The sequence below is a fragment of the Cotesia glomerata genome, linkage group LG7 (assembly GCF_020080835.1).
Source record: "Cotesia glomerata isolate CgM1 linkage group LG7, MPM_Cglom_v2.3, whole genome shotgun sequence".
NCBI lineage: Eukaryota > Metazoa > Arthropoda > Insecta > Hymenoptera > Braconidae > Cotesia > Cotesia glomerata.
The window spans coordinates 10,265,080-10,280,700 of record NC_058164.1 but is presented as its reverse complement, the minus strand read 5'-3'; the positions used below and the strand labels follow the sequence as shown (position 1 = coordinate 10,280,700).

At 28.6% G+C, this 15,621-nt stretch overlaps 1 protein-coding gene and 1 long non-coding RNA gene across 2 annotated transcripts in view; both read left to right on the top strand.

Moving 5' to 3' along the window:
• Positions 1–7,708, top strand: part of LOC123269068 — a 28,110-nt gene extending 20,402 nt beyond the window's left edge. The window contains exons 2-3 of the long non-coding RNA XR_006510349.1: positions 3,238–3,245; positions 7,696–7,708. This is a non-coding gene — a long non-coding RNA (uncharacterized LOC123269068). The remainder of the gene's footprint in view (positions 1–3,237; positions 3,246–7,695) is intronic.
• Positions 7,709–13,102: 5,394 nt separating this feature from the next.
• Positions 13,103–14,307, top strand: LOC123269067. Its single transcript, XM_044734567.1, has 2 exons — positions 13,103–13,708; positions 14,073–14,307. The coding sequence occupies exons 1-2, from the start codon at positions 13,116–13,118 to the stop codon at positions 14,074–14,076; spliced, it is 597 nt and encodes a 198-aa protein (XP_044590502.1). The 5' UTR covers positions 13,103–13,115; the 3' UTR covers positions 14,077–14,307.
• The last annotated feature ends 1,314 nt before the right edge of the window (positions 14,308–15,621 follow it).

The window sequence follows — 15,621 nt, the reverse complement described above, 5'->3', positions numbered from 1 at the left end:
ATTTCAATTCTAAGATCATATTTCATCCATTAAAATGCACCTGAGTCATTAACAATCGTGATTAATAGAATTTTTCTCATATTTAAAACTGCAATTTTCTTTTTTTTTTTTTTTTTTTTTTTTAAGATTTTTTTTAATTTTAAAACGTCAATAGGACAAGAAAACTTCAGATTCAAATTCAGTGGAACAAAGTACATAAAAATCATACTCAATCTGAATCCAAAAAATTTTTTTCATCTCGATAATTTCGATTTTTCATGATTTCTTGCCTTTTTTTCGATTTTTTGCAATTTTTTCAAATTTTGACGAATCAAGGGGCTACTTAATGTTTAGATTTGATTCAGTGAATTGACGTACATGAAAATCATACTTGATCTGGTTTCACAAAAATTTATTCATCGCTGTGACTGCAGCTTTTCGCAATTTTTTGCTTTTTTTGGGTTTTTTTTTTGCATTTTACTCATAATTTTGAGGGTGTACGGGCAAAACTGACTTCAGATTCGGATTTAGCGCGTCAAAATACATAAAGATAAGCTTGGTTAAAAGTATAGACCACTTTTTTTTTGTGGGCCAGTGTAATGAATACTACTTGAAGATATTTTCTATTTATTTTTTTAATTTAAAAACTAAATTTTATTATGTTTTATAGATTTTATAATCTTGATATTTTAAAAAGAATGGTTACTCCTCTCTTACACTGGTATTACTCCATTTTACACTGATTTAACACCGGTATTTTAACACCGGAAAAGTTACGCCGGTGTTATTTTATTTTAACACCGCGCGGTGTTAAAATAAGTCCATTTTTAACACCGCTCTTTTTACAGTATAATAGCAGTTTAATAAAACACAATTTTTTTAATTTAAAAAATTAGGATGACGGTTGACCATAAATGCCTAAATGACCTCTAAAGGCCATCCCTGCAACTTTCCGCTCATTTTGTACTTAAGCGCTCAAAACTACACATTACGTTTTTGTGTCAAATATTATTTTTGTGTCAATTTGAGCTCTTCGAGCTCAAAACTCTAATAGCAGTTTAATAAAACACAATTTTTTGAATTTTCAAACGGCAATAATTTTTGAATGAATGAACCGATTTTCAAGTCTAAATCGATTGAAAAAATTTTCAAGTTTAAATCGATCGAGCCAGGAATTTCGAAGTAATTCCGAAAAAACACTTTTTTGGTTTTCTTTCGATAACGATAACTCACGAACGAATCAACTGATTTTGACCGGGCTTGCGGTGATCGACGTGGTTTTTTGATCTTAAGAGTTGATTAGATTTTGAAATTGATCGGTTAAGCCATTTAAAAATAATTCCAAAAAAATCACGTTCAAAAATTATAAGAGGGACACACACACACACACACACACACACACACACACACATACACACACACACACACACACACACACACACACAGACATACGAATATCATCGCGAAAACATTCAGGGAAGCTTCCTAGGACCTCAAAACGTCAAGATCTGATTAGAACTCGATTTTCGAAAAACGGGATAAAACCAATAACTTCCCGAATTTTGAAAATTTTCAATTTTCTTAGCGGGAAGTTAAAAATTTTCTTTGGTTTATCTTCTTCAATATTTTTAAAATGGCTCGATCAAATAACTCCAAAATCTAATCAGATCTAAGTCTCAGTAAGCCCTTTCAAATACCATGTTAGAGATTTCAATTGGTGTATATCTATATAGATTTATTCTAGGAATATATTACGAATAAATTTTTTTACATGTACACCTGCTGAAATTAGCCAGAATGACTTTTGATAATATTTTTATTATTTTGTATATTTTTATAAATTAATGAAACGTTTAATTAATAAAGTTTCGTAAAAAATACAGAAAAAAGTAAGATTAAATTAAAATGAGATTGAAAATTATTTGAATGACAGTGAGATATTAAAATTGAACAAATAATATAAAATTAAGACAACTATAAAATGAGTAAGAAAATCTAATAAGAATAGAGAAACAATTATAGGACAAACGGATAGAAAATCCGTCGTTGGCAAGATATAACGACAAGGGTAAATGAAAAGAGAGTGTGAGAGAGATTCGGAGAAAGTGGTAGAAAAGATGAAAAGACGGAAACAATAAAGATAGAACGTGAAACGCACACGAAGGGTACAAAAGATAAAGAGCAATGACGTGCTTGGATAGATCAGCAAGACAATGACGACTGTAGCCAGGGGAAAAGTATAATTGAGCGATTTGAAAACCGTCAAGAGGCCCTGCCGTAAAGTTTAATTATTTTCCGATAAAGTGGAAATTATTCGCGAATGAGCGAAGAGTTATTGGCGATATTCGTACTTTTATTAAATTTCTCTTTCCACCATTTCATTTTGCATCCGTTATATCTAATTCATTTTATATCATCTTGCTCATTCTATCTTTTTATTCTTTTCTTCATCAAGACTAACCAATATATTAAACCAAATTTATGAATCTGTGATGAGCATTTATTAAATAAATCTCCAATGAAAGTCAATTATTTTTTTCACATTTTTAAAGAGAAGAGCAGGCAATAATGAAACTTTGAAAAATTTTATTAATTCAACTGCATCACGTTTTTAAAACGCACGAAGAAGTATAAAATTATTTCTACAAGCCGCACAAAGAATAAAACCACACAGATTGACTTGGAAGATATGATTTTCAATTTTTAAAAATTCCGACTAGTGTCGGACAAGTGATGCCAGGCAAAGAACGTACTCTTCAACTGCTAGTCATTTAAAGTCAATTGACCAACTTGAAAAATGACCATTGGTCATCATTTAAATTTAATGATGGCTCCGGTGAACGAATTATTAATAAATTGATCAAAAAATGACCAAAAAAATTTTGATCATCATTTCACAACTAATTTGTTGCACAAGCCAGGGTTTTTTTCTAAAAATTTTTGATTTTTAAAGAAATTTCCAAAACTTTTAAAATTTGAAACCAAAAGCATGGGACAAATGCAATGCATAAATATAAGAAGTGTAGAGAGTAACCATTATGAATAAAATAACTTATTTATCAGTTTCCATCATTTGCGATGCAATAAAATGAACTATTAATGCATCAATTATCTGTTGCATGCGCCCCACATCACATGCGGATTAACACATTCCAGATTTATCTCAGTTTCTTTTTATCTGATCATTATTGAAAAATATTATACATACCTGCTAATAATATGTAAAACGGTTTACATAATTATTATCTGAAAAATAAGATAATGGTGTAAAAAAAATATTTGTTTACAAAGCTTATATTGCAATATCTTCTTTTTAATTTAATTTTTATTTTTCTACATTTTCGTGCTTTGTCATGCAACTTTGAGCTACATTCAAAATTTCAAGTCTAGTCATCAGAAAGTTGATTTAAATTTGATTATAAAATTCCATCCGGACAGACAAACAAGAAATAAAGTTAATAAAAACATAGTTATAAAAATTAAATTCAAAATTGAACAAATTTTTTTTCGCTCAAGATCCAACGAATTTTTCAATATAAACAGGTGATTAAATTTTTGTAACTCACCTTTTTGTTCAAAATCCAAAGCGAATAAGTAAAAAAGTCAATATTAAATTGAATGTAATAATTTTTGTTCCTGAATAGATACTCCAATTAACAGTTAGTCTAAAAGCAAATCTCAATGAAATTTTAATAGTTTACTTTTCCCAAAAAATAAACTAAACTCATTTTAGTTTTTTTGATTTTCTAAATAGAGAATTTTTTTCATCCCGTCAATGAGCGTACATAACATACAATTTACGTTCCTTGTTCATTATAAAAACTTTGTATATTTTCCTCCATTTTTTGGGAAAAAAAATGTTCTTTTAAAAAATCTAAACGCAATAAAGAATTGAAAGAAGATGCATTCTCAATGATACTTTACGATGGATTTAGAAGCAAATAACATTTTGTTAATTTTGCAATGAATCGTCTAGTCGTCATTGTATACTGAGGAGAAACGCGCGTGAAAGTCAAGTGGGAGAGATGAAACGCTCGTGCTATTGTACTGATTCAGTTGGGACGGGTATGATAATAGGTTGACATCTGCATTCATGACACTCCCCTCGACAGTTCTCACTAGAAACGAAATTAATATTGTTAATTACAGTCTCTGATATTCACAAAATTAGTTACAGAAGTATGAACTTTCTTAAACTTTAAATACTTAAGTACTTAAATAATTACTTTTTATTTTATTATCATTAACATTATTATTATTTTTATATACCTTTTAATGTCACTTAATCTATATGGATCGTATTTATCGAAAAACACCTCAAGGCATAAGATACTTTGTATGATGATAATAATAATGAGTTAGAAATTGATTTGTGGGTTCGAGGTTGGCAAACCGCTATTATATTGTGTGCCCTTCTAAAAACTGTCAGACCCAGATCATCGTCTCCAACTGGGAAGTCTAATTACCACACAAGAAAACAACGCACCGCTAACATTATCCTTGATAAATTTATTTACAATTATTATTATTTTTTTTTTTTCTTTATTTAAAGTAATTGTGTGAGAATATATATTCTATCACAATCTATCAAGCCCTACTATTTATCAATACTATTTATCCTTTTTCCGCGGCTGTGGCCGACTTACAGTCTGTACCCGCATTTGCCTGTGACCCACCCTTAGCACAGTGACCAAGGAAACCACAGAAACCTGGCCAGGGTACAGTCGGCACGAGAGCAAGACTTGGAAATCGCAGAAAAATGCGACTGCCAGGGCTCGAACCCACGCCTGAGCGACTGTTGTACGGGCAGTTTAAGACTTAAACCGCTCGGCCACGCAGTCGCCCCAATTATTATTATTATTATTATTATTATTATTATTATTATTATTATTATTATTATTATTATTATTATTATTATTATTTTTCTTATTCTTATTATTATTATTATTATTATTATTATTATTATTATTATTATTATTATTATTATTATTATTATTATTATTATTATTATTATTATTATTATTATTATTATTATTATTATTATTATTATTATTATTATTATTATTATTATTATTATTATTATTATTATTATTATTATTATTATTATTATTATTATTATTATTATTATTATTATTATTATTATTATTATTATTATTATTATTATTATTATTATTATTATTATTATTATTATTATTATTATTATTATTATTATTATTATTATTATTATTATTATTATTATTATTATTATTATTATTATTATTATTATTATTATTATTATTATTATTATTATTATTATTATTATTATTATTATTATTATTATTATTATTATTATTATTATTATTATTATTATTATTATTATTATTATTATTATTATTATTATTATTATTATTATTATTATTATTATTATTATTATTATTATTATTATTATTATTATTATTATTATTATTATTATTATTATTATTATTATTATTATTATTATTATTATTATTATTATTATTATTATTATTATTATTATTATTATTATTATTATTATTATTATTATTATTATTATTATTATTATTATTATTATTATTATTATTATTATTATTATTATTATTATTATTATTATTATTATTATTATTATTATTATTATTATTATTATTATTATTATTATTATTATTATTATTATTATTATTATTATTATTATTATTATTATTATTATTATTATTATTATTATTATTATTATTATTATTATTATTATTATTATTATTATTATTATTATTATTATTATTATTATTATTATTATTATTATTATTATTATTATTATTATTATTATTATTATTATTATTATTATTATTATTATTATTATTATTATTATTATTATTATTATTATTATTATTATTATTATTATTATTATTATTATTATTATTATTATTATTATTATTATTATTATTATTATTATTATTATTATTATTATTATTATTATTATTATTATTATTATTATTATTATTATTATTATTATTATTATTATTATTATTATTATTATTATTATTATTATTATTATTATTATTATTATTATTATTATTATTATTATTATTATTATTATTATTATTATTATAAACCCATAACATTTATTATTAAATATATGAGCAATAACTATTATTGTAATTATTAGTGTCTGAAGAAGTTACAACAATAGTCATTGAGCTTGACTAATATATGAACGTTAATATAGATATACATTTAAATAAATGTATATATCTATAGACATAATAAATGTGAGTGAGTTATATTAAAGTAAAGGAGAGAAAGAGAGTGTGGAAGCTGTTGAGCGGCTTTTCGCACTCCAAAAGCACTAGGACTATAAATACAAAATGGATTATAAGCGCATCGTAGACCGAGAGTTGCAGATATTATCGGTAATAGCGCAATTATGATAATAGCAGGCAATTCTGGGCAAAATTCAAGGGAGAAACGAGCGAACTGAGACTACTAATGAAGGAAACAGTTAGTTTCAAACGGCCTCCCAATAATTATCTTGGTAGTCATCCATATGGGGGTTCTATCCCCTCTCCCCTCAAATGCTCCGATATATATATATTAAACTTGCGTGTACAATGCGCGAAATTGTTCACACTTCCCTTGACATTAGTCTATATGTCCGGCACTCCGGGATTCCTAAGCCGAAGTAAATCATCGACGATTACTCGTCGCGCCGAGTTTAACTTTGTTCAATTATTTCGGGTATGATGAACATAAAAAAAGTCAAAAGTTAAGTAGAAGGTGAGCCGAGCTGAATGAAAAATATTAGTAAAAAATAAAATGTATTTAAACTGATTTATTTCTGTAATTTTTAATGTTTTATTAATTAATAATTATTAAATTAGCAATTTCTGAGTCGTAATTGATTTTGGTCAAAGCTCGTAGAACATTGACGTGGTGTTAAACGATAAAATTACACGCTCTTGGGGCAAACTTGGTGCAGACAATTTAGAGAATAATCAGACCATTGAATGCCCAATAGAACTGTATATGAGGTAGCGAGGGAGAGGGAGAAGGAGAGAGAAAACATATGTGTAGTATATAGTATATAATAGTATACAGTATAGGGCAGAAAGGATTGCAAGTCAGGTAGCTTGAACCTTGATGTGTTAATATTGGTTTAGCTAATTTGATGGTTTAATCAATTTCCGCGGGTTGACAGGAGTTTAATAGTGATGTCATCGTTTTCACCATCAAGTATATGCCGTGGAGTTAATCTCGCTCGACGAGTTAATATTCCGTCAATTAAATGAAGTTTCAAAAGCACCCGTTATTATATTACACAATAGCTACTCTCTATAAGCATTTATTTAAATAAAAAAATTTAGCTAATTTATTTAGTATTTTTTTTTTTATTGTAACAATACATTATTTAAAACTAGCTTTCGCTGGACTTACACCTGGTAAATTGATTTCAAAATATCAAAGTGATATTTTTGGTTATGTAAATTGACACTTCTATAACCGTACATCGAGATTCCGTTGAACTTCATCAGTCAATCGACAATAAAATAATTATTACATTTCATTCAGTTGAATGCACAAAAATAATCTAAACTTTAATAAATGAAAATAGACTTAAAATAAGTAGTAATCAATTGATAATAAATACGATATCAAAAACTAAAAGAGTGATTTTAACAATTAAATTTATACTCTTTATTATTACAATGTTACAATTCAATAATTATAAAGAAAAGAGCCCATTTCAAACAGTCATAAAATGTATGTAATTGTCGAAAAAGTTAAAGTAAAAGATTATCGCATGATATAATATGTAAAAAATATCAAAAAAAGTTATTAAATTTTTATAGTAAGAATTTTGCATTTTAATGTATAGCCAACGTCAACATTTACAACGTAAAATAGTAAACTTTGAACGCAACGATAATATTAAAACTATAATTATTGACTTGGTGCTTCTTACTGCTTGACATGACAATTTTCAAAGAGTGAGAATTGTTAGTAACTGTAAATCAATTTTTTCAATATTAACCTATGTATTATGGTGTGAGGGACGAAACGGAGTACTTAAAGAAATGCTGAGTTTTCGGAGACCTAAATATAGTAAATCTTCTTTTTAACTTTCCGCTAAGAAAATTGAAAATTTTCAAAAGTTCGGAAGTTATTGGTTTTACCCCGTTTTTCGAAAATCGAGTTTTTAACGGATGTTGACGTTTTGAGGTCCAAGGAAGCTTCCCTGAATGTTTCCGCGATGTGTGTGTGTGTGTGTGTGCACAGAAAAAAAAATTAGGAAAACGGTTGACCCTAAAGGCCATCCCTGCAACTTCCCGCTAATTCCATACTTAGGCGCTTAAAATTGCACCAATGATGTTTTTGAGCTCTTCGAGCTTAAAAATACAATTTATGGGTTATTTTGAGCTCTCCGAGCTCAAAGAGATTGCTTTCCTATGCTTTTGAGCTCAAAAGTCTGATAGAGATTTGATAAGACACTATTTTTTGAATTTTTAAACCGCAATAACTTTTGAATGAATAAACCGATTTTCACGCGGTTGGCAGCATTCAACGCAGTTTTTCAAACCTCACAAAGAATCTCAAATTTTGAATTGATCGCGCTAGGAATTTCGAAGTTATTCCGAAAAAACACTTTTTTCGGTTTTCTTTCGTTCACGATATCTCTCGAACGAATCAACCGATTTTGACCGGACTGGTGGCGATCGACGTGGTTTTTCGAGGTTAAGAGCTGATTAGTTTTTGGAATTGAACCATAAAGCCGTTTAAAAGTTATTCCAAAAAAACCACATTTGAAAAAAATTTTTTTTTTCAGTTTTTTGAAGATTTCTCAAAATCTATTGATCTGAATCGGTCCAAATAGTTTTCAAAATCTAAGTTAGGTCAAGCCCTTTCGAATGGCACCAACCACGATGAAATCGGTCAAGCCGTTCCAAAGTTATAAGCGGTTCACATACTTTCACACACACACACACACACACACACACACACACACACACACACACACACACACACACACACACACACACACACACACACACACACACATACATACATACATACATACATACATACATACATACATACATACATACATAGTGACAACCTCACGGGGATAGTCAGGGAAGCTTCCTGTGCCCTTCAAACGTCGAGATCTGATGAAAACTCGATTTCTGCAAAACGGGGTGAAAACAATAACTTCCCGATTTTTGAAAATCTTCGATTTTCTTAGTGGAAAGTTAATAATTACCAAACATTTTTTTTGAAAAATTTTTAGATTAAATAAAACTGAAATTTCTTGAATTCAACAAACATAATAAAAATTATTCTCGGTTAAAAATAAAAAAACGAACACATTAACTGAAAATTAACAATAATTAATAAAAATCAAATTAAATTGTTGTTACTGCGTACATTTTTTTCAATAATTCATTAATTAAATAAAGTTGATCCACAGATTCGGTAGAATCTGGCGCCAAGTTCCGTTCAAATCCGTTGTAAACGGAGCGCCAGACTACCGAGTGTGTTTACTGTAAGCAGAACGGTATTTCGAGGTTGCAAAATTTTATTTAATTCTACGCTACTTCTTGTTCCTAAATTTTATATTATAACAGTAATTCATACTTTATTTTACTGATATCAATTAATTATATTCAATTATAACAATTAATCTACTTGAAATTATTAAATTTTATCAGCACAAACTATAGCAAGCTCAAAAATTTCGATCCTGACTTTTTTTCGATGTAAAAAGTGACATGCCACAGACTAAGTAATTCGACAATGCATGGTAATCCTCCAATAGATGGGAAACTACAGTTAAAAAAATAAATTTCACAGCTTGCATCTACACCCGCCAGGGTGCGCTACAATTATTTTTACATAAACTGTAGCTTCAAGGGGATAGTTTGCTATAAAAAATGCAGCCAACTTGAGATTTAAGTTGGTACCAATTGCAAATTTTTATTATAATTACAAAAAATACTGAAATCCAAACAAAAACAGTTTCACTGTAAAAAAATCGCGCCAAGTCCACGTTCATAAGACTATTAAGAAAAAAAAAAATTTTTTTTTTCTTTACAAAAAGATATAAAATAGAAAAATTAAAAAATCCAAGTAACCGATATGATTGTATATGATTTTCGGAAATTAAAAAAATTTTGTTGTAAATTTAAAAATTAAGAAAAAAATTTTGGAACGTACTTGGTGTGCGTCATTGTGTATTTCAATTTTTTTAAAGTCCTAGTAAATAGATTTTACGAATTTCATGAAAAGTAAAATATTTTGCAACCACGCACACTAAATACGTTCCAAAATCTTTTTCTTAATTTTTAAATTTACAACAAAATTTTTTTTAATTTCCGAAAATCATATACAATCATATCGGTTACTTGGATTTTTTAATTTTTCTATTTTATATCTTTTTGTAAAGAAAAAAAAAATTTTTTTTTTTCTTAATAGTCTTATGAACGTGGACTTGGCGCGATTTTTTTACAGTGAAACTGTTTTTGTTCGGATCCATTTTACACACGTCACTGTCAAACTGAATCTCAATACGGTACAACCTGGTTATAAGTTACATCGGATGATCTACTCACTCTTACAGCAGTTATATCTCTATCTATATATGAAATATTTCATGTAAGTAGAAGAAAGAAAGAAATATTAGAAATATAACCAAGTTGTATTGTACCATCAATCGTAAATGATCAGCGTAAACAAAACATAGTTAGTAACAAATGACTAATGTTAGTCGCGGTAACGAAAGCAGTAACGAAAGCAAAAAAATTTTTTTCATTTTTTGCGGGCAAAATGGAAATCAAATTAATCTTTTTTTTCTGCGTATATTTATTTTTTGATCGGATACAAAAAACATCGTTTTTCAGATAAAAAGGAGTTCAATTTGAGTACACCAAACTGTTCTACACTTTGATAATAGTATATTGTGCAATTAGTGCGACAAGTTGTCGATTGCCTACGAAAGCAAAGTTGAACGCACGAGCGAAGCGAATTTTTATTACAAATGCGGCAATATATGTGCGCACCAAATCGAAATTTAGGGTCAGAGCCCCGGCGGGGTCCAGGAGCAAAGCTCCAGCGGGGGGTTGGAGGGTCGGAGCCCCCCCCCCGCAATCCCTAAAAACAAATAAAAAGTAAAAAAAAAGAAACAAATATATTCCGAATAATAAATACAATTTAATATAATATTTATCAACAAAAAATAAATTTCATGCACTGACAACGAAACACGAGGCGGCAGAAAATTCGTGAGTCGGTAGTCTCGCTCATTCTATCACTTATGTTTATAAGCATAACCTTACTTATGATTGTTATGAATGTATCTGTCTTGTCATGTGTCAATGATTTTAGGTTGAAATTAAGTTAATTACACAGAAAATAAATATTTATTTTAATGAAATAAAGCTTGTTAAATATTTAAATTATTAAAAAAAAAACGAGAAATATTTTTTATTCTGATAAATATTCTCAAATAAATAAATTCATTATTGAAAAAATACATAAGCAGATTTTTTTACTAATTTTTTTTCTATATGCATTTTACGATTATTATTTCATATTTCTGTTTTTTTTTTTTTTTTTTTTTATTCCTAAAGTCAGAGTTAATTTATAATATATTAATAACTTTAAACTTATTTAATTAAATTAAGATATTTTGAAATAGTAGTAATGTATTTGTTGATTATGATAGATTATTTGATGCCCGCCCCCCGACAGCAATACTCGCTTCTCTCGTGCCGCAAATGTCGGGGCAAGCATCAATATATTTTAATTTACACATGTCAGTTTTCCGTACTTCCGGCCGGATAGCAAGAAAAATAGTATATACTACACGGGCAGAAGTTCGAGAGCTCTGACCTGCGCGCCATAATGCCCGAGGCGAAGCCGAGGAATCTCAAACTTTTCTACCCTTGTAGTGTAATATACATGTAGCCCTTGTGGTGTATTATTTGAAACAACCAACACATAAAATTAAACAGCTCAATATTAATTAATTATTTTTACTTTCGTTAAAAATATGAACTTTGTAATGTCAACCCCACTTCTTTAATATTGACAGTTAGATTGTGTTTTTTTTTTTGTTATTTGTTTAATTTTAGCAGTTTTTACAGTCAATTTGCGTGCACCACGTAAACTTGTCGCACTCAAATAACAATTTCATTTACGAAAAAACTCAGGCGTAATTTTAAAATCGGCAAACAGCTCTTTTTCAACCGCCACAGCGAGTGCCAAGATACTACTTGTCTCGCATGAGTAATAAAAAAACATTAAGTTGACTCCAAAGAAAAATCATGTACCTAGAAAATCATTTTAAAGAAACTGATTATCTTAAATCAATTAAACAAAAACTAATTCTTGAAACAAAAAAAAAACTTCTTGGTTCAAGACAAATTTTTTATCAGTATAATTCTTAAATAATAAGTTGATAAAAAATTATTAAAAAATAATTCTTTTGATGAAAAATTATTAGTTCTTCAGACCCCATGAAATTTATTTAAAGTGCAAGAATGAGTTCAAACTTATTTCTAATCATGTAAATAACATGTTGCAGAAAAAAAAATTTTTTAATTTTTTTCAAGCAATATTTTTTTGAGAAATTTAGAGTCCAGAACGAAATTAAAATCTATTTTCAAGTATTTTAAAAGCTTTAACACGCCCAACTCTATTTTGCGCCTTTTCACGCCTTTAAATATTGGCTTTTATATTTGTTCACATTATATTTCGTAATATTTAATGTTATCCCACTTCGGAGTCCGATGTATACCATTTGAAGCTGTAAAAACTAACTAGAATCTGAATAAATTTTGCTATTTATTTGTTTCTGTGTGAAATTTGAAAAAAATTCATTTTGAGTAAAAACTCATCATTTTGTTAAGGGATTATATCCACTTGTGATTTTCAAAAAATTGATTTTTTTTCATTTTTTGAATGTACATATATTCAAGAATATTCTCTAAAAATTTCAAATCGATCCGACAATTAGTTTCGGAGATATGAGCGTATTAGTAAGAACGTCATTAAAGTTACTTGGTGGCAAAGGTAAATTGACTGGGAAACTTATTGATAAATTAACTGTTTACTATGGTTTAGCAATTAGGAGACACTGTGATTCTGTTGACAGTATGTATAAAGCCATTTGGGCATCTTATTTCCATAACTGCTCTACAGATAAAAACCCTCAGCATGATAATTGTCCTATAGGAGAAAACTCGTGGTGTTCGTGGCAAAAAGCGCGAGCCTTGGGAACTTTGCCCAGCTATAAACATGATTATGAGGCCTTACCACCTGATGTTGCAACAGCTATTTTTCCAATTTACGAAGATCTAAGTAACAAAAAATTATTGGAACGATGCGTTGGTGGTTTTACCCAGAACAATAATGAAAGTTATAATCAGCTGATATGGAAAATAACTCCAAAAATTATTCCAGCTGGCTCTAAAATTGTGGAAATAGCTGCAAACATTGCAGCCGGGGTCTTTAATGAAGGTAAAACATCTCTTCTTTATTATATGAGTGCTATGGGATTATCACTTGGACCCAATGCTCATTCCTACGTGAGTAAAGAGGACGCAGAGCGCATCTCAATTTCGGACGCAAGAGCGCAAGGGTCGACGCGCGAGGAGAGAATGGCTCGTAGACAACAACAACTAAACATTTTGGAGGCAAACGACGAAGCAGAGGGTTCCTCTTATGGTGCTGGAATAGATGACACGATGTAAGTTGAAAAAAAAATTTTTTAATTTAGTGTAAATCGTTCCCGAAACTTTAAACGCGTTTATCTCAAAACCGTGTTTTCAGAGTCGGTGAGGAAAATTTCTCCGAAACCGCTGAACCGATCGGTTTGAAATTTTCACAAGACTTACTCAGATATATTTTTCAGGTAATGATCGAAGAAATAAGGTTTTGAACAATAATTTCGATTTTTTAAGCCACTTTGAAGTGAAAAATTTTCATGAAAAACTGAATTTTTTTTTTGAACAGCCGCCATTTTGTCAAAAATCAAAATTTTGACTAGACCTTCGATCATTACCTGTATTTATTTATTACAAAACTAAATATTTTTGGTTTTTGGTTTTCAGATAATTTGGACCAGAGATATCTTGCTCACCGCCAAGCACTTTTTTTTGGAGGTCTCTCCGCAGATCATCTACAGGAGCTAGGGGATACAATATTTTTTTAAATAAACCGCTGATTGTTAAAGTACATTAAATTCTGTTTAAGTACATTTTTTCCATTAATGTATAAAATAAAATGCCTCTTTGGAAAAAATTCACAAAAAAACGCGTTTTTTCTGCCTCGCAAGTGGATATAACCCCTTAACTAATAAAATATAGACAATATATGTATAGTTAACTCAAATTTTAACTGAAGCACAATGCATCCATGAAAAAAAAATCTTCAACGAAAAAAATCATTTTGAAAGAATTTTGTGTTTTAAGTCAAGCAGAAAAATTCTTGAATTAAGTGAAATTTACAATTTTTCAGTTCAAGAACTTTTCTACTGGATTAAAAATAGTCCAATTTTTTTAAATTATGATCTTGATTCAATATTATTTCTTTTGAATTAAATTAATTTTTCGATAGAATGTATCAATGTTTTAAGAATAATTTTTTTTCTAAAAAACGTCTCCTCATTAATTAGTTTAAGTAGATATAACGATAAAACTTTAAACATACCAAAGAAAAATTTAGTGAATTTATTTATTAATTGTAAAAGTTTAATATAAAAATACTAATATATTTAAAATTTTTAATATAATTTTCATCGACTTTATTATAAACGAAATGGTTAATTTTTTATGGTCATCGGTAAACACGAAGCCACAGCATGGAGAATTAATTAATAAGACAGATTTCGATGTGAAAAGAAAAAAAAAGAAGTTTTATGGATAGAGAGATATAAATCGGATGGAGAATAGCTGCGATGAAAGAACGAACGTTAAACGTGGTATTATGAAAGTACTGTGTCAAGCCTGGGGCATAGCATGAAGCTCTATCTACTCGTTCACCGCCGCGAATTAAAGATTCGAGCGACCGTGTTCGCAGTTTTCGTTTGGGCGGCCTAGCCCTGTATGCAGATCCCCGAGCGCGCATATTAGGTAGAGGTACGCAGTTAGGCAATAACCGCTGTCAATAGAACCCTACTACCTCCTCTAGTGGAGTGGCCCCCACTTGAAAATGCTACTCGCTAAATTAGGTAGGTTATATGGGCTTCGTTTCATTTGCGAGCAAACTTTAATAAACGCTTAAATTGCATAAAAGAGCGAGATTTTGCAGACGGACGGTAATCAGAACGGATATCAAACTTACGCTTTTTGACTGTTCTAATAATGTTCTGGATAATAATTATCTCTGTACTATTAATAAAAAAAACTTTAGTCGGTAACCCTTACTGTCGATTTTCACTAATTAGGATTATTTTTTTATCATTAGATCGAGAAAATAAATTAACTTAATTGGATTTGTTTTTTTTTTTTTTAACTAATAAATTTATAGAATTATAACTATACTAAGAAAAAATATTATATTACATCGAATAAACTGATATACGTACGAGTACACGGAAAGAAATTTTCCTTAAAAATTACCGTAGAATTCACTGTAATCGTGGGACATAATGCGGCTTTT

Excerpts from the sequence above, each read along its gene's own strand:
- LOC123269067 (XM_044734567.1), top strand. The coding sequence starts at position 13,116 with ATGTATAAAGCCATTTGGGCATCTTATTTCCATAACTGCTCTACAGAT.